General features: G+C 38.3%; 1 protein-coding gene across 1 annotated transcript in view; it reads left to right on the forward strand.

Moving 5' to 3' along the window:
- Positions 1–24,365, forward strand: part of LOC102820845 (AP-3 complex subunit beta-1-like) — a 370,338-nt gene that overhangs the window by 310,546 nt on the left and 35,427 nt on the right. The window contains exons 23-24 of the mRNA XM_006873299.1: positions 3,465–3,696; positions 15,008–15,092. Coding sequence (XP_006873361.1) covers positions 3,465–3,696; positions 15,008–15,092 — 317 coding nt within the window. The remainder of the gene's footprint in view (positions 1–3,464; positions 3,697–15,007; positions 15,093–24,365) is intronic.

Below are 24,365 nucleotides of genomic sequence, written 5' to 3' on the forward strand. Positions count from 1 at the left end.
GGGATAATAATCAATGTAATGAAACAAGCTATATGAATGGTTGAATGTGAAGCTGATGATGTGCCCTGTAAACTTTCACTCAATGCAAAATAAAAACATTTTATTAAAAAAAAAAAAAGCAAAGAGTGCATGCTCTCATAACAAATGTACGACCGACCCCCTACAAGGACTGTTCTGAAATTAGACTTTTCTCAGTCAGAAGTAAGGTGGAGGTAACAAATGATAGAAACCCAATTTGAGTTAGTTTTAGTAATAAAGGGAAATTGTGAAAGGAATGCTAGATTATTTCTCAGAAAACTAAGCTTCAGGAAGGATAGAAATACATCTGTATCTCAAGATCCATCCAAACCCAAAGACATTGGGATGATTTTTTGTCTCATCTGGGTCCTTCTCTGAGATTTGCTTTACTCTTCTTTTCTCACTGAACAGTGTGATAAGTAATGTGTCCACAGATAGTAACTGGGTTTTGAATCTTTAATTTGAACGTCGTAAGAAAGTCTGGCTTGACTTTCTAGGTCCCAACTCCAAAAATCCTATAGGAGGAACACATTGGGGCCAGGGTACTTTCTGGGGCCCGCTCAGTGTGGCCAGGTCACAAGGTGACAGGAGAATATGCTAGTTCCTTCAAGATCCGAATATGAAAAGGTTCCGGGAAAGATGGTGGGATGTGTTAGGCAAATATTCTCCTATATAACCACCTTGTGGTTGTTCTTGAGTGCCGTGGAGTCGGTTCCAACTCATAGTGACGCTGAATAGGGTTTCTTAGGAGCTGCTGGTGGGCTCAAACTGCTGACCTTGTGGTTCTCAGTCCAGTGTTTGCCCTACAGCACCACACCAGGACTCCTAAGGGAGAAAAAAGAAGCCCCGTTGATACTATAGGATACACACTGGACTGTGAACCACAAGGTCAGCAGTCTAAGCCTACCATGCACTCCACTCCACTCCACGGGAGAAAGATGAGGCTGGCTGCTCCTGTAAAGGTTTCATCTCAGCAAGCCTGCATAGGGTCACTAATCAACCCAAGGGGAAGGAGGGAGTGAAGGAAAAGCACCCTCACAAGAACTGCACAGAATCTAGAAACCAAAGAAAAGCAACCTCAAATCCTTAACTTCATTTTACTGTGTATTCTCTTAGGATTTACCTGATACTTTACTGTCAGCTTTCAGAACACTTTAGAAATCCATAGAAAGCAACGGGTCGTAGTATGAACTTCCCTGAAGAAAACTCAAAATAAAAAAGTAGTATTTGTAAAGACTTAATTTTGCTAGGATCCACAATCAACATTCATGGAAGCAACAGTCAAGAAATCAAGTGGCATATTAATTAGGCAAATCTGCTGACAAAGACGTCTGTGAAGTGTTCAAGATCAAAGATGTCCGTTTGAGGACAAAGGTGTACCTAACCCAAGCCATGGTATTTTCAGTTGCCTCATATGCATGTTGTACAACGAATAAGGAAGGCCTTAGAACAATTGATGCATTTGAAATTTGGTATTAGAGAAGAATATTGGAAAGTAGCGTGGACTACCAAGAACAAACATATCTGTCTGGAAAGAAGTATAGCCAGAATGTTCCTTAGACCCTGCTGACATATGAAACCCCAGCTGCACATTCTCCAGCATCACCACATCATAAAAGCCACCACAGTATGACAAACTAGCAGATGAGTAGGGCGTCTTACACAGGGCAGATTTACTGAACAAGGCTTCTTTCAAGTGTTAAAGAACAAAGATGTCACTTTGAGAACTAAGGTGTCTTTGTCACAAGCCTTGATATTTTCAGTGACCTCATATGCATATGAAAGCTGACTGGAGAATGAATAAGGAAGATGGGAAAAGCATTGATTCATTTGAATTATGGTTTTGACGAAGAATATTGAACGTACCATGGACTGCCAGAAGAATAAACAAATCTGTCTTGGACAGAGTACCACCAGAACGCTCTTTGGAAACAAAGATGACAAGATTCTAAATAATACAAAAATAGTAATAATAATAATAATAAATGAGCATGGGTGTGTTCTAGTAAAACTTTATAAAAACAGGTGGCAGGCTGTATCTTGTCAGTCATCTGTATTTATTAACCCCTGCTCTGGATGGTTTGTTTTGTTCATTTGTTCTGAATGTTATATATTTGTCATTGTGGAATTAATCTATCTTTTATATCTATAAAATATGACGTCAGAAAAGCCATTTTCTGTATTCAGAATTTTAGAATAAAAGTGACGACAGATTGTGTTTTTTGTCTCTGGAATATCTAATATCTAATCTGCCGTACAAAATGTTGAGCCAAAATCTTGCTTTTCTATCAAGATTAATCATAAGAGAAGCCTTCGGAAAGTTAGGGGAGGGGGGCGGAATACCTTTTAATTCTATTTTTCCATGAATTTTTTTGTAACTCCCTCATATTATATATATCCGTTCTTGAGTGATGTATGGAACTCATTGGTTTTGTGCAACAAAACAATCACAATCACTTATGTATGAGTAGTTCATCTAGATTTTGGAGACACTTGGCTTAATACATTTTCTTAGCACTCTGCAAGTGTGTATACAGATATTTGGCTAATATTTGGAGTTCAACATGCAAATATCAGGTAAGTATCTGGAGAAAAATAATTAAATGTAGAGTTGATTTTTTTGTACAGGGTCGCTATGGGTCGAAACCGACTCAACGGCACTTAACAACAACAACAACAACAAGAATTGATTTACATAGGTCAATTCTGCATGCATGCATTAGTGAGCTAATGTTTTTGTTTTTAAATAAAAGCTTTAGAAGAAAATGTAAATGCCAAACAAAGGAGGAAATTTAAGAATCCTCAACTAAGTTGCAGGTGAGAGAAATTCAAGGTGAAAAAACTTGGAGAGGTCAAGATTTGAGATGGAAAGTACAGGCATCATTATTAAAAGAGTATTAATCTTATAGTTTGAAAATTGGTGCATAAACTTATAAACTAGTAAGAAAGTTAGCAAGATGGCCAAATATAAAGTACCTAGGGAGATGGGCATGGATAGTACTCACAAAAATATTTTTTAATTTTTTGAAAATTGAGAAAATTTAAATAACAGGTTATTTTTTTAAATTGAGGATTCTTTATTTTCTTCTTATTTGGTTTATATTCTCAAAATATTTTAATATATACCTGTATAAATCAAACCCACCAGCTGCTCCTGGGAAACCCTACCAGGGTTGCTATAAGTCGGAATTGACTCAATGACACTTAACAATAACAACAATTAGTACAGAAGCAATATAACACTGTTTTTGGAGGCATTTGCTTACATTCTTATAAAATTTCTGAGTAGAATCTGTATTGTGATATCCTACAAATATTTGTTTTTATGATTTGTGTAATACTTTAGGGAAATTAGTTGTCATATATATATGTTTTCTAAGCTGCTTAATAAATACATTGACTAATTCATCCTTTTTTTTTTTTTTTCTATTTCCCATGTGTAATAGGTCAGTTCTCCCGTCTTTGTACCAATGACAACTCATGTGCTGCTTCATCGAATGAGTGGAAAAGGACTTGCTGCCCATTATTATTTCCCAAGACAGCCTTGCATTTTTGGTGATAAGATGGTGTCAGTGCAGATAACACTGAATAACACTACTGATCGAAAAATAGAAAATATTCACATAGGAGAGAAAAAACTTCCTTCGGGAATGCAAATGCATGCTTTTAATCCAATAGGTAAATATTCATTCTCATTTAAAACTTTACATTTGGTAACTAAATGTTTTCATCTTAAAAATAATATCAAATACATGTTATTTAATGTCTGTTGTGTTGTTGTTAAGTGCTGACGAGTCAATTCCAACTCATAGCGACCCTGTATTGAGTTTCCTAGAAGCGACTGGTAAATTTGAACCGCTGACCGTGCAGTTCAAACTGAGTTTGTAATCCAGTACATTAACCTGCAGCACCACACCAGGACTCCTTTAGCGTATCCGTTTACACTTGTTTCAACTTTTCAACTGAATGTTTCATGCACAATAAATACATTTCTTTGCCCCTAGTGAATCAGGTCCCAGGAGTGGTAATACTAATAATGATGAACGAATTGGTCTGAAGAATAAAAATTGCCATCTCATTCTTGCCTTCAGTGTCACCTACCCCCAGCTCTCCTGATCAGCTTCATTTTCTGCATTATTGTGGTTTATTACATATTAAAAGCAAGAAAATGGATCTATCTTTCATAATACAGTACCTCCCACATCTCCCTTTCCTGTGCCCATTCTCATACCTTAGATTGTAAAGAGAAGTCGAGGATCTCTCTCCTTGGTTCTTCTTTTCCATGTGTAGAAGATAAAATAGACCAGAGTATATTGCACTTCCTGTTTTAAAATATTTTGAGTCTGTTGCCACTATTTACAATCAGGATATTTTTACTTTAAAAAAAAAAAAAAAATCTACAAATCTCCCTTTTCTTGGCGGAAGAAAACTATACAAGGCATAGCGATACCAGTCCTGTATTCCCACAGCAGCTGTTTCATTAGGTGCAGCGTGTTCTTTCCAGGTTACCTCAGTGCCCAGCACACTGTATTGTCACCTCACTCATGTTGCCATTTACCATCCCCTTGCATTTGTTTGTTTGTTTGTTTGTTTTTAGCTTTTCACATTTATATTATCTTCCTGGTCCTTGAAGGCAGCTCTTTGTGAAACCACCCTTTCTAAACAGTTTTTCTCTAAGATTATTTTGCCAAAAATGAAATACAGCAATTGTATTATCTTCCTTTGTGTTAAAATATAGTGTGGCGCTGTAGGTTAAGCACAGGACTGCAAGGCCAGTTTGAGCCACAAGGTTGGTGGTTCCAACTCTCTAGTCACTCCTCAGAAACCCTACGCAGGGTCTCTATGAGTCAGAACTGACTCGATGGCGCTTAACAACAACAACATAATAACATTTAGAATGTCTAGCTTGCTTCTTTCTGGCTTTTCTAAATCAAGGTAATCCTAAGGTTTAGTTGGGAGAAGCTAAAGGCAGACCACAATTAAAAATGATATAAGGTTTGTGTCATTGTGTCCTCAAAATATTACAATCAGAAAGTGCCAGATAACTACTGTTTGTAATAATTTTAGGGTAGCACAGTTTATTGACAAGAATGAACTCAAATGTGTTAATTGTGCCTTCTTTACTCATTATTTCTCATGGGAAACCATTTTCTTCATCATCTTCTGATCACTGTGAAAGTGCTGAATTCGCTCATGTAGTTTTCATGAGTCATTCCGTAATGAAAGTTACTATATTTTTACTGAAATGACTAATGCAGGTACTAATGGATAAAATATAGTTGTTGTTGTTGTTGTTAAGTGCTGTCAAATCGGTTCTGACCCATAGACACTATATAGGGTATCCAAGGGAGCAGCTGGTTAACTTGAACCACTGACCTTTTGGTTCAAACCGACCTTGCAGTCCAGCGCATTAACCCACAGCGCCACACCAGGACACCACAGTGAAGAAAAATGGAGTTAAATTGATTTCAGAATTCTCTTAATACTGTTTTTATAATTTGGTAATCAAGACACTAGTTAAACCAGAACAACTGGACTACCAACCATTCCAGTCAGGGCCTCAGCAGTGTGGAACAGAACCTCAAATTCCTAAAACAACAAACTAACAAAAAAAAAAACAGACTTACTGGACTGGTTGAGACTGAGGTCACCTTGGCTAAATAACCAATAGAAATACTGTGCTTCTTTAAAAAAAAAAAAAATGACTTCTTTGAGACCAGCCAGTCAACAATTACTTTAAAAGAAAGCTGTGTCTGTAAAGCAGGGAAATTTGATTAGTCAGGGGAGGAGGAGGAAGAGAGACACCATTTAAAAATAGAAAAGTGTCCTGACTTTTATTTCATTGTTTTGTGAAGTTAATCTATTTCTGAGGAATTATATAATATCCAAATTTGTGTCCTTTGTATCGCTTATAATCGAGCCTTTTTTTACATACTTAAAAAATTAGTTTAACAAGTGTCAAGCAGCTGATATATGAATTGTGTGAACGTTGAAAATGTTATCCAAAGGTTAAAACAGTAGAATGATATTAACACATTCTTGAGGTGGCATAATGAGTTGGTGAATTGACCTTTTGTTGGCCTATACAGAATAGAAGAAATAAATATAATACATTTCAAAGTATGACCTTAACACAAAATATGAATGTATACCATTGCCTCAATACTAGGAATAGACCTTACTTTTCTGTTCTTAGGCAAAATTTTAACACTGGAATGTTCTGTTCATTCAATATTGAATGCCTTCAAGATACAAAACCTTTCCCGTAGAATATATGTAACAGCACCTAGTACCTTTTACCAAACGATTGCAGTAGGGTTCAGAGTATGAAATGTAACAAGAACTGGTGCAGTATTTTCTTGTAATTGTGAAATAAGGGAGATTTTAAGATATTTTCTTCATTTAATAAAAACCAGAATGCCCACAGCCATTTAGTCATTTCTGACTCCGGGAGACTCTCTAAGACAGAGTCGAGCGGCTCCACAGGTTTCCCAAGGCTGTAAATCGTTACGGAAGCAGACTGCCACATCTTTCTCCCACAGAATGGCTGGGGGATTCAAACCACTGACCTTTTGGTTAGCAATGGAGCACTTTAGCCACTGTGCTACCAGGTTACCTTTGATTTAATAAACACATATGCATATGTTACGGAATCAGCATCTTTCTAATTTGTCATCCATTTTCTTCTTGCTTATGATACGCTGTGACTTTTTTTTTTTTTTTAACTTTGCCTTGCCTTTACCATAAAACTGAATTCCCCTCAAGGGTATTAGGAATAACTTGACATTTTTTCCCCAAAAGAGACCAAGTATGTAATACATTAAAAAAAAAAAAAAAAAAAAGCAGCAACAAAGAAGTGCACTTAGGCTCTTTCCATTCTGTTCAGTGACAGTTAGGGTTAACAGTTGACGAATTTGAGCTCAGCTCAGATTTCTTTCCTAACGCTACAACTGTCACTTCAAAGTAGATGGCACCATACCCTGCATGATCCTGTTTTCTTTACTAATAATGTTGTGTGGTGCAGCACCAGTTTGAAAAGCAAGGTCGGAAGTTCAAACCCACCAGCCACTCCTTGGAAATCCTATACATTCTTGCTGTGAGTCGGAAGTGACTCGATGGCACTTAACAACAAGCAAGTGTTGTATAATAAGAGCCTGTGTTTTTCTGTCATTTTACAAACCATTTCAAGAATATAGCAGAGAATTCAGAAGTTGATCCAAATTCATGTATCTAATTTGGTAGGCTCTGAATACCCCTAGTGTGATTTTTGTAGGATCAACACTGGACTGTGAACCACCTGGACAGCAGTTCAAACCCACCAGTTGTTCCTCGGAAGCCCTATACAGGGTCACTATGAGTCGGAACTGATTTGATGGCCCTTAACAACAACAATAATGAATATTATTTTTAAAATCCATTATGTCAAAAATTTTATGCTGATCACTTCTCTCTTAACCTTCCACATAACATCCCTTACTGTCTCTAGAATTAGCATGGCACCAAACTAACAGTTAATTATCTTAAGATTGAAGGTATTGCCAAACAACGTTAGAGAGCTATCAGCAGGAAGTCCGGAGCGCTGTCACTTTGTCAGATGATACACAAGGAGACATGATGTGTAGAGAGCTTTGAATCGTGAATGCCATCATATTCTGGAGACAGTTGCATTTCCCACCAATGTGGAGTAAGCCTACATACAAGACCAAACCCCAAAATACCTATGGCACAGAAGAAAGCATTAAGTAGTCACTAAAGTAATAGCCTTAAGCAAAGTGACTGACAGAGATGTGAAATGACAGCAGTATGCACTTTTTTTTTACATTTTCATCGTGAACTGAGTGATAGTTTACATGGGAGAACACCATCGTTTCATTGCAATGATTACAATCTCCTCCGTGTATCATTATTCAACAGCATTTGCTTCCATTCCCTCCGGTTGTTGTTTTTTCCTGTTGTTGTTGTTGTTGTTGTTGTTGTTGTTTTTCGGGGGGTGGGAGGAGCATGTGCACAAAAACACTCAGGAATATAGAAAAATTTAAACAACCAAATGGCACATTCTGTAAGCTTGCCTCCTGGCCACCAGCACTCAGTCTTTTTCTCTCCATGAGTCTAGAGTCCTCAGCTAGCAGCATGCACTTTTAAGAGAAATGCAGGCAAAATACTTTTGTAGTTCTTTAATAATGTCTGTGCTCAAGAAAGATTTAGGCAGGAAGTCTTCTGGTATTTGAGCATCCTGGTCAATGTAATGTGTATTAACCATGAAATTCAAACTAGAATCAGCAAACCAACATACCATTGAACAATCAATCCAGTAGCACTTTAATATCAACATAAAATGAATGCCATTTATTTATAACACCTAACTTCTGGTGTGGCGCTGTAGGATCAGCTTTGAATGGCGAACCACAAAGTTGGCAGTTCAAACCCACTAGCTGCTCCTCGGAAACCCTATATAGGGTCATTATGAGTCAGAAACAACCCAAAAGTACTTTAACCACACAACAACAACAATTTTCATTGAAGGAGCCCTGGTGGCACCGTGGGTTAGGCATTAAACTGCTATAACCACAAGGTCGGTGGTTCAAAGCAACCAGTCACTCTACAGAAGAAAGACGAGGCTGTCTGCTCCCATAAAGATTTACAGTCTCAGAAAACGTATATAAGGTCACTGAATAAGAATCGAGTTGAAGGTAGTGAGTGTGTTTGTTTTTTAATCATCATTGAGTCTATGACACATGAACATACTTCTTAATGCATTACATTTACTGGTTTTAGTGTTTGCTGCCACCTGTACTGTACCATCATCTCTGTCACGGGTGACATTAATACTTACCCAGAAGTTCCAGGATGGTGGCAGTCTCTCAGATTAGATGTGTTTGCTGAAATGTAACGACATCTGACAAGATGTCTACCAAAAGCCAAACCCACTGCTGTGACGTCAACTCTGACTCACAGTGATCCTGAGGACATTGTAGAACTCTAGGGTTTCTGAAGCTGTAAATCTTAATGGAAGCAGACTGCCTCATCTTCCTCCTGAGGTGGGTTTGAACTGCTGACCTTTTGATTAGCAGCCCAGAGCTTAGTATGCCGAATGTTATTATTAAGTGCCATTGAGTCAATTCCAAATCATAGTAACCTTGTATAGGGTCTCCAAGACTGTAAATCTTTGTGAAATCAGAAAGCTTCATCTTTTTCTGCAAAGCAGATGGTGAGCGCAAGCTGCTGACCTTGTGGTTCACAGTCCAATGCTTACCCTTTAGAGCACTGGTGGGGAATGGCCTGCCCACAGGTCATATAAGGCCCACGAAATCATTTGGTCTGGCACTGCTAGGGCAACTGCACTTCCAGCCTTCACATTGTTGTTGATGTTAAGTGCCATCCAGTGAATTTCAGACTCATAGCGACCCTGCATAGAGTTTCTGAGGAGTGACTGGCGAGTCTAAACCGCTGATCTTGTAGTTCAGACAGACCTTGAAGTCAAGTGCTTATCCTATGGTGCTACACCAGGACTCAGCCATCACATTGTCACTGTTGTTACACTGTAGCCATTGAGTCAGTTCTGACATATAGGATTTCCAAGGAGTGAACTTGAACCACCAAACCTTGTGATTCAAACCGACCTTACAGTCTAGAGCATTAACCCGCAGTGCCATCACATGAGGGATGAGTTAGTTAAATGTTTGACCAAATATAGCAGGCTAATTTAAATATTGGTCATTTTGTATGACCCACAAATTAGAGAAATTTTGGCAGAAAAAAAGGTTCCCATCCTTGTTCTAGGGCCACCACGCTCCCTTATTATACAAAATCTTGTTGTTGTTAAATGCCTTCAAGTTGGATCTGATTCATAATGACCCTGTATAGCATTTTTGAGGAGCAGCTGGTTAATTTGAACCTTCATCTTTATGGCTAGCCACACCAGTACTCCAAGTATACTGAATATGTAAAGCAAAATAGAAAAATATTATATACTATGAAAACATTAATACTGAAAACCTTGAGCAAAGTAGAAATCAAAAGTGGGTGGTTTCTAATTAAATATATATACCATACTGAAGGAAGGAGTCCAAGGTGCACTGAAGGAATTGGCAAACCCACAAGGCTCCAGGAATTGATGGAATAAAAATTGAAATCTTTCAAGAAAGTGAGGCAGCACAGGAGACACTCACTCATTTCTGCCAAGAAATTTGGAAGACAGCTATCTGGCCAACTGATTGGAAGAGATCCGTATTTGTGCCTGTTCCAAAGAGAGGTGACCCAATGGAATGAGGAAGTCATCGGACAATCTCTTTGATATCCCATGAGAGTAAAGTTTTGCTAAAGGTAATACAGAAATGGCTACAATCATACATTGACGGAGAACTTCCAGAGGTTAAAGCCGGATTCAGAAGAGGCCATGGAATGAGGGATATCATTGCTGATGTCTGATAGATCTTGGCTGAAAGCAGAGAAGACTCTGCTTTATTGATTATGCAAAGGCTTTCGACTGTGTGGATCATGACAAGCTATGGACAACATTGCGAAATATGGTATTCCGGAACACTTAATAATTGTGCTCATGAGGAATCTGTACCTGGACCAAGAGGCAATTGTTCGAACAGAACATGGGAGCACTGAATTGTTTAAAATTAAGAAAAGTGTGCGGTAGGGTTGTATTCTTTCACCATACTTATTCAACCTGTATGCTGAGCAAATATTCCAAGGAGCTGGGTTATGTGAAGAAAAACGTGGCATCAGAATTAGAGGAAGACTCATTAACAAACTGCGATATGCAGATGATACAACCTTGCTTGCTGAAAGTGAAGAGGACTTAAAAGTATGTACTGATGAAGTTCAAAGAGCACAGCCTTTGGTATGGATTGCATCTCAATGTCAAGAAAACAAAAATCCTCACCACTGGACCAATAAACAACATTCTTATCAATGAAGAAAAGATTGAAGTTGTCAAGGACTTCATTCTTCTTGGATCAACTATCAACACTCATGGAAGCAGCAGTCAAGAAATCAAACAGTGTATTGCATTGGGCAAATCTGCTACACAAGACCTTTTTAACGTGTTGAAGAGCAAAGATGTCAGCTTGAGGAATAAGGTGTGCCTGACCCAAGCTATGGTATTTTCAATAACCTCATATGCATGTGAAAGCTGGTCAGTGAATAAGGAAGACCATAGAAGAATTAATGCTTTGGAGTTACGGTGTTGGAGGAGAATATTGAAAGTGCCATGGGCTGCCAAAAGAACAAACAGATCTGTGTTGGAAGAAGTGCAGTCAGAGTGCTCCTTGGAGGCCAGGATGGCCAAACTTCGTCTCTCATACTTCAGACATATTGTCAGGAGGAACCAGTCACTGGAGAGGATATCATGTTTGATAAGGTGGAGGGTCAGAGAAAAAAAGGAAGACCCCCAACGAGATGGATTGGCAAAGTGACAGCATCACTTTGGGTTCAAGTGTGGCAACAATTGTGAGGCTGGCCCAGGACCAGGCAGTGCTTTGTTCTGTTTTACATAGGGTTGCTATGAGTAGGTACCGGCTTGATGGCATCTAACAACAACAACCATACCGTTTGGAAGACAGCTACCTGGCTAGCTGATTGGAAGAGATTTATATATTTATGCCCATTCCACAGAAAGGTGACAAACAGAAACCATCAGACATTATCATTAATATCGCATGCAAGTAAAATTCTGCTAACGATACTTTTTAAATGGCTACATTAGTATCTTGACAGAGAACTTCCAGACTTTTAAGCCAGATTCAGATGAGGCCGTAGAATGCGGGATATCATTGCTGATATGTCAGATGGATCTTAGTTGAAAGATCAAGAATACTTGTGCTTTATGGACTGTACAGAGATATTTGCCTGTGTGCATCAAGACAAACTGTGGATAACATTGAGAAGAATGGGGGTATTCCAGTACACTTAATTGTGCTCATGAGGAACCTGTGCATAGACCAAGAAGCAACTCTTCTGACACAACGGGGAAACTGACTTGTTTAAAATCAGGAAAGATGTGCAGCAGGGGTGTCTCCTTTCACCATTCTTATTCATTCTGTATGCTGAGCAAATACTATGAGAAGTTGGAGAACTTGACATCATGATTGGAGGAAGACTCAGTAACAACCTGAAATATGCAGATGATATAACCTTGCTTGCTAGAAGCCAAGATGACTTGAAATATTTGTTGATAAAAATCTAGACTACAGTCTAAAGTATGGATTGCACCTCAGTGAAAAGAAAACAAAAATCCTCACAGCTGGACCAATAAATAACATCATGATAAATGGAGAAAAGATTGAAGTTGTCAAGTTTTCATTTTGCTTGGATCCACAATCAGTATTCATGGAAGCAGCAGTCAAGAAATCAAACTGTATTGCACTAGGCGTCTTTAAAGTGTTAAAGAAGAAAAATAAGTTTGAGAACCAAGGTGCACCTGATCCAAGCCATGGTAGTTTCAGTTGCTTTATATGCTTGTGAAAGTTGTACAATGAATAAGGAAGACTGGAAAATAATTGATGCATTTGAATTACGATGATGGAAAAAATATTAAAAGTACCTAAAGAACAAATCTATGTTGCAAAGGTTGTGAGAATGCTCCTTAGTAGCCAGGATGGTGAGTTTTCATCTCTCAAACTTTGGACATGTTATCAGGAAAATGAGTCAGCAAAAAAGAAGCCCACTTCCCCCCCCCCCCCCCCCGCCCCCAGAAGATGGATTGACACAGTGACAGCTGCATTGGACCCAAACTACGTAACAACAATTATGAAGATAGTGCAGGACACGGGCAGTGTTTTCATTCTGTTGTACTATGAGTCGGAACCAACTCAATAGCACCTAATTCCAACCACCATCCCATATCAGCTGCCATGGAGTTGATTCCAACTCATGGAGGTGCTAGGGTTTTCAGCAGCTGATTTTTTAGAGTTAGATCGCAAGGTCTTCTTCTGAGGCTCCTCTGTGTATACTTGAACGTCCAACTTTTTGATTGAGTTCATTAACTGTCTGTATCATCATGTACATACATGTATATGTGTATGTAAATATATATATATATGAATGAATATTTAAGATCCTCATATTATTCTAATGTGTAGCCAGAAATTGTAACCATAAACAGAATGAAATAATATTTGTTGTTTAACTTAAATTTTATCGTTGTTGGCTGAAAAATACCAGTATTTACAAATTGATAGATATTTTCCCATACCTGGTTAGTTGACAGATGAAGCTTCAGAAATTCCGAGTCTAAAAAGTCATTTTAAGGAGCTCTGGTAGTGTATGAATCGGGTTCCTAATCTCAAGGCCCGGCAGTTTGAAACTACCAGCTGTTCTGCGGGAGAAAGATGAGGCTTTCTGCTCCCATAAAGATTTGCAGCCTCAGACACCCTATGCAGGGTCACTATGAGTCCGAACCGACTCCACGGCACTTTACAACAGTCATTTTATTTTTTTAAGAAAACCTAATTCTAAATTGGGAACATTTACAAAATAAGATCTATAAATTTAGATACTGCTTCTGCATTCTCATCTATATATTTGACATTTAAATTAAGTGCCACTAAATCAGTTCCAACTCATACTGACCCTGTATAGGGTTTCTGAGGAGTGGGTTTGAGCTCCCAACCTTTAAATTAGCAGTCCAGTGCTTATCCAACAATGCCACATCATGATCCATATATTTGACGTGGCGGTGGTGTGCCGCGAAGTCGGTTCGGATCATAGCGACCCAGCATAGGATTTCCAAGGCTGTAAATCTTTATGGGGCCAGAAAGCCTCATCTTTCTCCTGTGGAACGACTGGCCTTTCAGTATTGACTGATGACCGACTCTTAACCACTACGCTACCAGAGCTCCTCATATTTGACATAGCTATGTGGAAATTGTCTAAAATATACCTTTTATGTATAGAGTAAATATTCCATAGTTTTTAAATTGTAATCTCTTAATAAACTTTCAAAGTTCACTACAGTTTTTCCAAACAGGCAGTCTATTCTATTTCCACCTTCAGGGCCTATAAAGACAATATGTTGTTGTTGTTGTTAAGTGCCGTCGAGTCGGTTCCGACCCATAGCGACCCTGTACGGGTTTCCGAGGGTGTAAATATTTACGGGAGTAGAAAGCCTCATCTTTCTCCCGCGGAGCGGCTGGTAGTTTCGAACCGCTGACCTTAAGGTTCACAGCCCGATTCGTAACCACTACGCTACCAGAGCAATATAAAACATGAAAAATTTCAGGAAGAGATGTGTTTCTGAAGCAAATGATTTGATCTGTTCACAGGCTTATGTGCACAATTAAGTGGTGAAAAAGAAAGTCTGACGCTTGGTTTCCCCAGGACACAAATCACAGTCCCATAACACTAGTGGTGGGGTGGTTGGGGGTGGAGGGAGATTAAGAAAAAAAGATTAGCTCAGTTTAGTAAATATTGGATAGTTTTATGTTCTTGGGGAAGAGGGATTAGGGTGGGCTTCTTCAACTACCCACTCAGAGCCTTCTCCTAACTCAAACAGTTAATGTTATTTTTTTAAATCCAAGGCTGGGAGAGAAGAAGCCAAAAGACACTATTTTTTATCACATGCTAAAAACTGAGGCTAGAGAGGAGGAGGAGTAGAGGAGGCATCAGCCCCTCCCTCTGATTGTCTCTTGGCCTCAGCCCATCTCAGTGTGGTTCTGGGTAGAGGTTCTGACCTCTAAATAGGAGACCCCAGCTTCTGACAGAGCCCCTTTTACTTGTTATTTTGATTACGATTTTAAGCTAACAAGGAATTAAAATCCTGATCTTAACCCCCCAAAAAGTGAGCAAGCTTTGAAAGAGAGTAATAATAAGTCCCGTTATAATTTGCTTCAATATTCTTAGTTTGAAAAATATCTTCTAAGCTATCATTAAATTTGACTGTTTTAACCAAACTAAAGACATTGCATAAATGTTCTGTGTTTAGTTCGCCTTTTTTTTTACATCCTCTGTGTTTTCATGTCTAAATTATCTTATTTCCTAGAATCTCTTGAGCCTGAGGGATCCATTACTGTTTCAATGGGTATTGACTTTTGTGATTCTACTCAGACTGCCAGTTTCCAGTTGTGGTAAGTTCAGTTGTTCTATATATTACCTGTCGTGGGTAGTAGATCAAAAACTAGGCTTTCAACAAACAGTTTTGTTGGTTTTTGAAAGCACCAGGCATTCAAGTGTTTTTCTTTGACAATTTTTAGATTGCCATGGGATAGTTGTATAAATGCAGTATTTATGTTTTTAGTATTTGTTGAATAACTAGCCGCTCTCCACTGCCGTGGAATTGAAATTCCTGATTTATTCATTAAAGAAAAGAGCTTCTGCTAAGTAATTTAAAACTTATTTTCCCTGTGTAATTTTGTAAAAGTAATGAGGAAATCCGGGAGAAATTAAAAACTCTTGACACTGTTGAAAAGCCCATAGAAGGTATATATTAAACCACCTTATCTATAATCTTCAGCTTCTTAGAATAGTATTGATTGTGTCAGTACCTAAAACCCACACTTTTTTCTTTTTACTTTAATATAGAAACTGCTTTGATAGGATTCAGAAAAGAACATGTCATGCAGTTGACAAAGGTTTCAGAGCTGGATACTCTTCAGGAGTTTTTGGGTTTTGTCATTGTTAATTTTTTTAGAATTTACAGTTTCTACTGAAAACCATATTCATGCAAACTCCTTTCCTATATTTTTCTTGTGTTCTGTACGCTTGCATTTTGTTTTACATAATTGGATGAAATCGAGAGGCTGTTAGCAAATTAGTACAAAAAATCAGTGTCCTTATTATTTTTAAAGTATTTTTCTGATCTAGGATTTGATTTGATATTTTGAGTTGTTTTAATTCTAAAGAGAATTAAGATACTTTATTTACCTAAATTATAGCCAGCTTGCAGTATAATTTGCTATGATTAAAAATCCGCAAGTTTAAGAAAACAAGTAGTTTAAAAACAAATGTATAAATTATAGTGAATCTTGTGCCTTCATGTATCCTTTCCGTTTACCAGCAATCCTGGCATTGCATTATCCCATCTATTGCTGAGACCTTGCAGTGGTGAATATCAGCATGGTAGACGAACACATTGATTTTATGCAGATCATCACCTTTATGTTTTGGGAGGTCTGCTGTATTAGTGATATATAAAAACTGATTACTTTTCCAAACATTGCCTAGTAATTGTTTATTATTTTTCTATTAGACAAACAACACAGATCAATATTTCTGAACACCAGACCATGAGTAACATCACTCTAAATAGATTTGCCTCCAACACCCGAGGTGTATCCATTTTAATGATTTGGACAATGTGAGCTCAATGACAAAGCTCATGTGCCAAGTTAAACCAAAATTAAGAAATTAAAAAATATTCCTTTGCTTATCAATTTATATGAAGAACCTTTTCTATTTCTATATATTGAGGTTTTTTTAAATTATTTGCATTACAGAGTTTTCCTTTGTGTAATGCAAATAATAAAATGCAGGGTATGCAATTTGTCTCTCATAATTAGCCAGGTCGCTTTGGGAATAAATAATGTAGGCAGGGTTTGATTTTATCTTACATTGTGAAATGCATGTGAACTTTGTATTTTCCTTAATTTTGCTTAAATTACAAGAAAATTATGAATTTGTTTTACAGAGAAAATAGTCATAGCTATTATAAGCATTTACATCAACATGTTTTTCTTATCTACATCTTCTCTATTTTCTAAATGTTTTATTGTGCAGCTATAAATTTAGATTTTAATAAATATCTTATTAAGCACAAAAGCATGCTAGATCAAAAATTATTTATGTTTTCCAAAATGAACACTACTTTGTCTTACATCAACTGTAATTGATCCTGAAGCAGTGTAATCACAATTACTCACTTTCTTAATTGGCCTGCCCAAAATCAGAAAATGGAAACCGATCGACAGTGTTAAAATCAATAGCTTCATAGTAGTGTGAGTGGGGGTAGGGAGATATAGTGGTAATGGGCAGATCAATTGGTCTTAGTTGCCAATCACCGACTCTGCGTTTTGCATAGTAAATAGTACTTTTTGCTTAGTGATGTGCTTGTATTAGTCTTGGTAGTTCAGTTTAAAAAAAAGGCTAATACTGAATTTTTTCTTCTAAATACATTATATAAATCAATACATAAAATTAGGGATAATAAGAGCATATTTGGAGTTCCTGGTGTGACGCTGTAGGATAAGCACTAGACTGCTAACCAAAAGGTAATTCAAACCAGCCATTCTTCGGAAACCCTTTAGAGAATCTCTATAAGTTGGAACATACTCGACAGCACTTAATAAAAAGAACATGTTTAATACGATCAGAAATACTGAGAACAGACTTTAAAACTTTCGGGTATACTCCTGTTTATTAAAAGAAAAGAAACTGGAGTAATCAGATCCTCCTCTAACCTGTAGCTTAATTACATATCATACATATTAAATATCATTATGGCTATTTGATATATATATAGAAGGAGCTCTGGTAGCGTAGTGGTTATGAGAGTTGGGCTGCTAACCTCAAGGTCAGCAGTTCGAAACTACCAGCCATTCCATGGGAGAAAGGTGAGGCTTTCTGCTCCTGTAAAGATTTACAGCCTTGGAAACCCTATACAGGGTCACTATGAGTCGGAACCGATTCCACGGCACCCTACCACCACCACCATATATACTATTGATTATAGAATAACTAAAGCAACAGAAAGAAATGATGGAAGTAAAAGCAGAAGATTCAAGAGAGTGGTCTAGAAGACAAATTTGTTGTTGTTGTTATCAGGTGCCATCGAGTCGGAACCGACTCATAGCAACTCCATGCACAGCAGAATGAAACAGTGTCCGATCCTGGGCCAACCTCACTACCGCTGCCACACTTGACACCACCAATGATGCCACCTGGCCAATCCATCTCATTGGGAGTCTTCCTCTTTTTCTCTGACCCTCCACCTTACCCAGCATGACATCCTTCTCCAGCGACTGTTCCCTCCAGACAATATGTCCAAAGTATGAGAGACGAAGCTTAGCCATCTTGGCCTCCAAGGAGCACTCTGGCTGCACTTCTTCCAAAACAGATCTATTGGTTCTTTTGGCAGTCCATGCCACTTTCAGTATTCTCCTCCAACACTACAACTCAAAGACATCAATTAGAAGACAAATTACTATAATGAAATGTATAAAGACCTAGAAAACCAAAAGAAAGAATACACTCAGAGCTAGAATGCTGAAAAAAACAATTCAAGCGTTGCATTGCAATATTGATGACTCTGTGGCCAAAAAAATTGAGTGACTCAGGGAAAATCAAAAGAAGATATTCCTGTACTAAAATTAATTGGCTGGCGTTCAACCATCTCAAGAGGTAGCATATGATCAAGAACTGATGTTGTTGAAGGAAGAAATTCAAGATGCACTGAAGGCATTGGTGAAAAACAGGTCTTCAGGAATGACAGAATCTCAATAGGCATGTTTAAACAAAGGGAAGCACTCTCTAATCTACAGTAAGAAATTTGGAAGACATATACCTAGCCAGCTTTCTGGGCAATCCATACTTCTGTCCATTCCAAAAGAAGGTGATACAATCAGAATGCAGATATTGCCAAACAGATGGATCTTGACTGAAAGCATTCCACAAAAATGTTTTCCTGTATCTTATGAACTATGCAGAAACATTTGACTGGGCAGGTCATAAAAAGTTTTGCTATGTAGATGACCCAACCTTGCTTGCTGAAAGTAAAGAAAACTTGAAGCACTTAATATTTACTGGTGAAGATCCAAGACTTCAGCCTTCAGAATGGATTATAGGTCAGCATAAAGAAAATTTCTCACAACTGGACCAATAAATAACATGACAAACTAATTATTTAAGTTATGAAGGATTTCATTTTACTTGGTTACATAAGCAGTGCTCATGGAAGCAGCGGTCAGAAATCAAACAATGTATTGCATTGGGCATATCTGCTGCAAAAAGCCCTCCTAAAAGTGTTAAAAAGTTAAAGATGTCACTTTGAGGACTAAGTTGAGCCTGACACAAGGCCTGGAATTTTCCATCACCTCCTACGCATGCAAAAACTGGACAATGAATAAGGAAGACTGGAGAAGAATCGATGCATTTGAATTATGTTTTGGGTAACCATGAATTCCAGAGGAATGTACAAGTCTGTTTAGGAAGAACTACAACCGGAGTGCTCATTAAAAGCATGGATAGCAAGACTTTGTCATATGTAGGCATGTTGTCAGAATGGCCAGTCCCTGGAAAAGGACATCATGCTTGGCAAAGTAGAAGTTCAGTGCAAAAGAAGCCCTCAATGGATGGATTGACACAGGGGCTGCAAAAATGGGCCTGAACATAGGAACAGTTATGAAGATGGTGTAGATCCAGGCAGTGTTTTGTTCTGTTTTGCATGGGGGTCACTACAAATCAGAACAGATATGATGTGACTTAACAAGAACTATCTGGTTTTGTCATTATGGAACAGTTATTGGTAGGAGTCCTGGTGTGGCACTGTAAGATAAGCGCTGGACTCCTAACTGCATGGTTGGCAGTTCAAACCCACCAGATGCTCCTCGGAAACCGTATACAGGATCGCTATGAGTTGGAACTACCTCGACAGCATTTAACTATAACAACAACAATCTGGTCATATCGTTATAGAATACTTATTGATAAGCATTAACGTCTTTTTTACTGTAAATTGCGCTGTAAATTTCCAAACTAAGTTCTTAAATTTACTGAGATTTAAACTGTGGTGTAGTAATGTAATTAAAAGACCCCACTGGTGTTGAGTTGGTTCTGGCTCATCGTGACCCTATAGGACAGAGTGAAACAGCTCTTCAGGGTTTCTGAATCTGTAAAGAAGCAGACTGCCTCATATTTCTCCCATGAAGAGGCTTGTGGATTTGAAACTTAACTTTTTGGTTCAGTGCTTATCCTACAAAAGAAACACTAGGACTGTTTCTATTTTTGTTTCTTTTTAGTGCTGTATTGAACTAAGAGCTTGGTTCTCTAAATTGAGCCGAGTTAGAGTATTGTTTTATATGTATATTAATGTTCTAACCTGTGTAAAAAATAGTACTGCAACGGCTTAATTTAGAGAACTGAGTACTTGTATCCATCTCTCTTTTTACCCAAAAAATCCATTAAGAACACAGAAAATACATTCTTTAAAAAAGCATTAGTCCAATACAGCACTGGAAAAAGGGAAAGAAAAGAAACAATGCTATTAGCTGACCAGAAATTGTGAAGAATTATTGGCAGTTAGAAAGGAAATGGTATTAGATAAACAATAACAGAGTAAATGAAAACCACAAGGCAAAACACTCATGGGAGAAAACTACTCTAACAGTAAGAACCAGTGTGGCAAAATCTCAAACACATTGAACAAAGAAAAGCTAAGAGTATTAAGAACAGTCATTGAGGTAATTAAAGAACTGCTTCTGACTTGTACAAGGGGACTTCAAAAGGTTCCCAGAAAAATGGAATTAAAAGGTTATGGAATTTGTTTGTGAACATTTTTAAGCCCCCTCTGTGTACCAGGCAACATACAGATTTAATCTGAAGCCTAAAAATTGCATTGTAAAGAATGTGAACTGCATCTGGACAAGACTTGTGTGGACAGGGCGTCCTAAGAGCAAGATTTGCGGTTGCAGGAAGTCGTCTGGTCTGGGCAGAGTAAATGAGGTGCGGTACTATCTAAGAGGGATTATTTTGAAGTCCTCTACCATTAGAGTAAGGAGCTCTGGTAGCGTAGCGGTTATGAATCGGGTTGCGAACCTCAGGGTCAGCAGTTCGAAACTGCCAGCTGTTCCATGGGAGAAAGATGAGTCTTTTTGCTCCTGTAAAGATTTACAGCCTTGGAAACCCTGTACAGGGTTGCTATGAGTCGGAACCGACTCCACAGCACATAACAACAACAACCATTAGATTAGAGTAAAAGGAGCACTGGTAACATGGTGTTTATGAGTTGGGCTGCTAATCTCATGGCCTTTAGTTTGAAACTACTAGCGGTTCCACGGGAGAAAGATGAGGCTTTCTGTTCCTGTAAAGATTTACAGCCTTGGAAATCCTATGGAGGGTCGCTATGAGTCGGAACTGACTTTACGGCACATAACCACCACCACACTAGAGTAAAGTCAGCCTTTTATCTGTCGTTGCCCACCTGCTTGCCAACTTCTCGTCTATGTAACCAGTCATTGTTTCATCTTCTTACAAAACAAAAAACTCCTGTTAGCCTACCCAGGGAGAGGAAACCCACTGTAATATCCTTACTAACATTTCCCAAGAACTTGCAGTGTTACACTCTGTTTTAAACACATGGTGGTAGATGTGTCTGTTTAATTCTCACTATGATTCCATGAAACAAATATTATCCACACTCTACAAGTGAGAGTACTGTGGAGAAGAAAGATTGTAAAACTTGCCCAAAATCTCATAGCAGAACTTGCTATGTATATTAAATCAGCCTAGCCCTTCATTAGAAGTAAAAATGGATAGCATAGGCTGACTCAACTTTTGAGAGAAAGCCAACACCTTAAAAGAGAAGGCTCAAGATGAATGCAATGGCCCAATTGACTTTGAAGGAAACCAATCATTTGAAAGAAAGGAGATACCTTTAAAGATTACAGCTAGAATCGAACTATTCAAGCTCATAATCCACTGTGCTTACTCAAAGATACACTAGGTTGCTGTTGTTAAGTACCATCGAGTCGGTTCCAACTCATAGTGATGACCCTGTATAGGGTTTCCAAGAAGCAGCTGGTAGGTTTGAACCACTACCTTGCAGTTCAGACTGACCTTAAGCCCAGTGCTTATCCTTCAGTGCCACACCAGGACTTCAAAGATATACTATTTGTTATTATTATTAAGTGCCATTGAACCAGTTCCAATTTATAGCCATCCTGTATGGGGTTTGTGTGAGAGTGTCTGGTGAGTTTGAACTGCCGATCTTGTGGTTCAAACTGACCTTGTGGTCCAGTGTATTTTCCTGCAGTGCTACACCAGGACTCCAAGATATACTATGTTAAGTGTCTTTGAGTGAATTCTGACTCATAGCGACCCTGTGTAGGGTTTCCGAGGAGAAGCCAGAGTGTTTTAACCGAAAACCTTACAGTTCAAATCAACCTGAGGTCGAGTGCTTATCCTACAGCACCATACCTGGATTCCCCATGTACTATGCTATTGTTGTTGTTGTTGTTGTTAGGTGCCATTGAGTCAGTACCAACTCATAGCAACCCTGTGCACAACAGAACGAAACACAGCCCGTCCTCCTGTTTTTCTCCAACCCTACACTTTACCAACCATGATATCCTTCTCCAGGGAGTGGTCCCTCCTGATAATATGTCCAAACTATGAGAGATGAAGTTTGGCTATCCTGCCTTCCAAGGAACATTCTGACTGTACTTCTTCCAACACAGATTGATTTGCTCTTTTCTCAGTCCATGGTACTTTCAATATTCTCCTCCAACACCATAACTCAAATGCTTCAATTCTTCTATGGTCTTTCTTATTCACTGTCCAATTTTCGCATGCGTATGAGCTTATTGAAAGTACCATGACTTAGATCAGGAGTACCTTAGTCCTCAAACTGACATATTTGCTCTTGAACACTTTAAAGAGGTCTCAGGCAGCAGATTTGCGTAATGCAAATACAACGTTTGATTTCTTGACTGCTGCTTCCATGAGTGTTGATGGTTGATCTGAGCAAAATGAAGTCTTTAACAATTTCAGTCTTTTCTCCTTTTATATGGATGCTATTAGTTGGTTTTCTTTACATTGAGATGTAAGCCATAAAGTAGGCTGTGGTCTTTGATTTTCGTCAGTATTTTAAGTCCTCTTCACTTTCAGCAAGCAAGGTTGTATCATTTTCATATCGCAGGTTATATATACAGTCTTCTTCCAATCCTGATGCCATGTTTTCCTTCATACAATCCAGTTTCTTGCATTGTTTGCTCAGCATACAGATTGAATAAGTATGGTGAAAGAATACAACCATGGTGTTCTCTTGTTCTGAACAAACAACTGCCTCATGGTTATGTACAGATTCCTCATGAGCACAATTAAGTGTTCTGGCATACTCATTCATCACAATGTTGTCCATAGCTTGTCATGATCCACATAATCGAAAGCCTCCATGTAGTCAATAAAGCACAGGTAAAAATCTTTCTGGTATTCTCTGCTTTCATCTAGGATCCATCAGACATCAGCAATGATGTCCCTTGTTCCAGCTCTTCCTCTGAATCCAGCTTGAACCTCTGGCAGTTCACTTTCAATGTACGGCTACAGTCATTTTAAAATTATCTTTAGCAGAATTTTACTTGTGTGCGATATTAATTACATTGTCTAATGGTTTCTACATTCCATTGGGTCACCTCTCTTTGGAATGGAAACAAATATTGACCTCTTGCAATCAGTTGGCCAGGTAGTTCTCTTCCAAATTTCTTGGCATTGATGAGTGAGTGCCTCCATTACTTCATCAGTTTGTTGAAAGATTTCAATTTGTGTTCCATCAATTCCTGGTACCTGTTCTTTGCCAATGCCTTCAGCGCACCTTGGACTTCTTCCCTCAGTATCATTGGCTCTTGAAATTATTGAACATTGACCATTTCTTTTTGGTTTGATTCTGTATTCCTTTTCTTTTCTTTTGATGCTTTCTGCATCATTCAATATTTTGCCCAAAGAATCCTACAATTTTTTCCTTCAGTTCCCTCACCATGAGGAATACTGACCGTGTTCTTTCCTTTTGGATTTCTAACTCCAGGTCTTTGCACATTTCCTTATAATATTTTACTTTGTTTTCTCAAGTTGTTTTTTGAAATTTTCTATTCAGCTATTTTACCTCATCATTTCTTCCATTTGCATTAGCATCTCTACACTTGAGAGCAAGTTTCAGAGTCTCTTCTGACTGCCACTTTGCTCTTTTCCTTCTTTTTTGTCTTCTTAATGACCTTTTGCTTTCTTCCTGTATGATGTTCTTGATGTCATCCCACAACTCTTCTGGTCTTCAATCTTTAGGGTCTAATGCATCAAATCTGTGCTTTAGATGATCTCTAAATTCAGGTGGGATATAGTCAAGGGCTCTCACCTTTTTTCACCTTTAGCCTGAATTTGCATATGAGTAATTGATAGTTTGTTCCATACACGATGCTATAATTAGGAGCCCTGGTAGCATAGTGGTTACGAATCGCGCTGCAAACCACAAGGTCAGCAGTTCAAAACTACCAGCTGTTCCATGGGAGAAAGATGAGACTTTCTGCTCCCGTAAAGATTTACAGCCTCAGAAACCCTGTACAGGGTCACTTTGAGTTGGAACCGACTCCACAGCACATAACCATGGTACAATTAAGTTTTTTTGGAAACACAAAAACAGA

This window comes from Chrysochloris asiatica, unplaced genomic scaffold (genome assembly GCF_000296735.1).
Source record: "Chrysochloris asiatica unplaced genomic scaffold, ChrAsi1.0 scaffold00234, whole genome shotgun sequence".
Lineage (NCBI taxonomy): Eukaryota > Metazoa > Chordata > Mammalia > Afrosoricida > Chrysochloridae > Chrysochloris > Chrysochloris asiatica.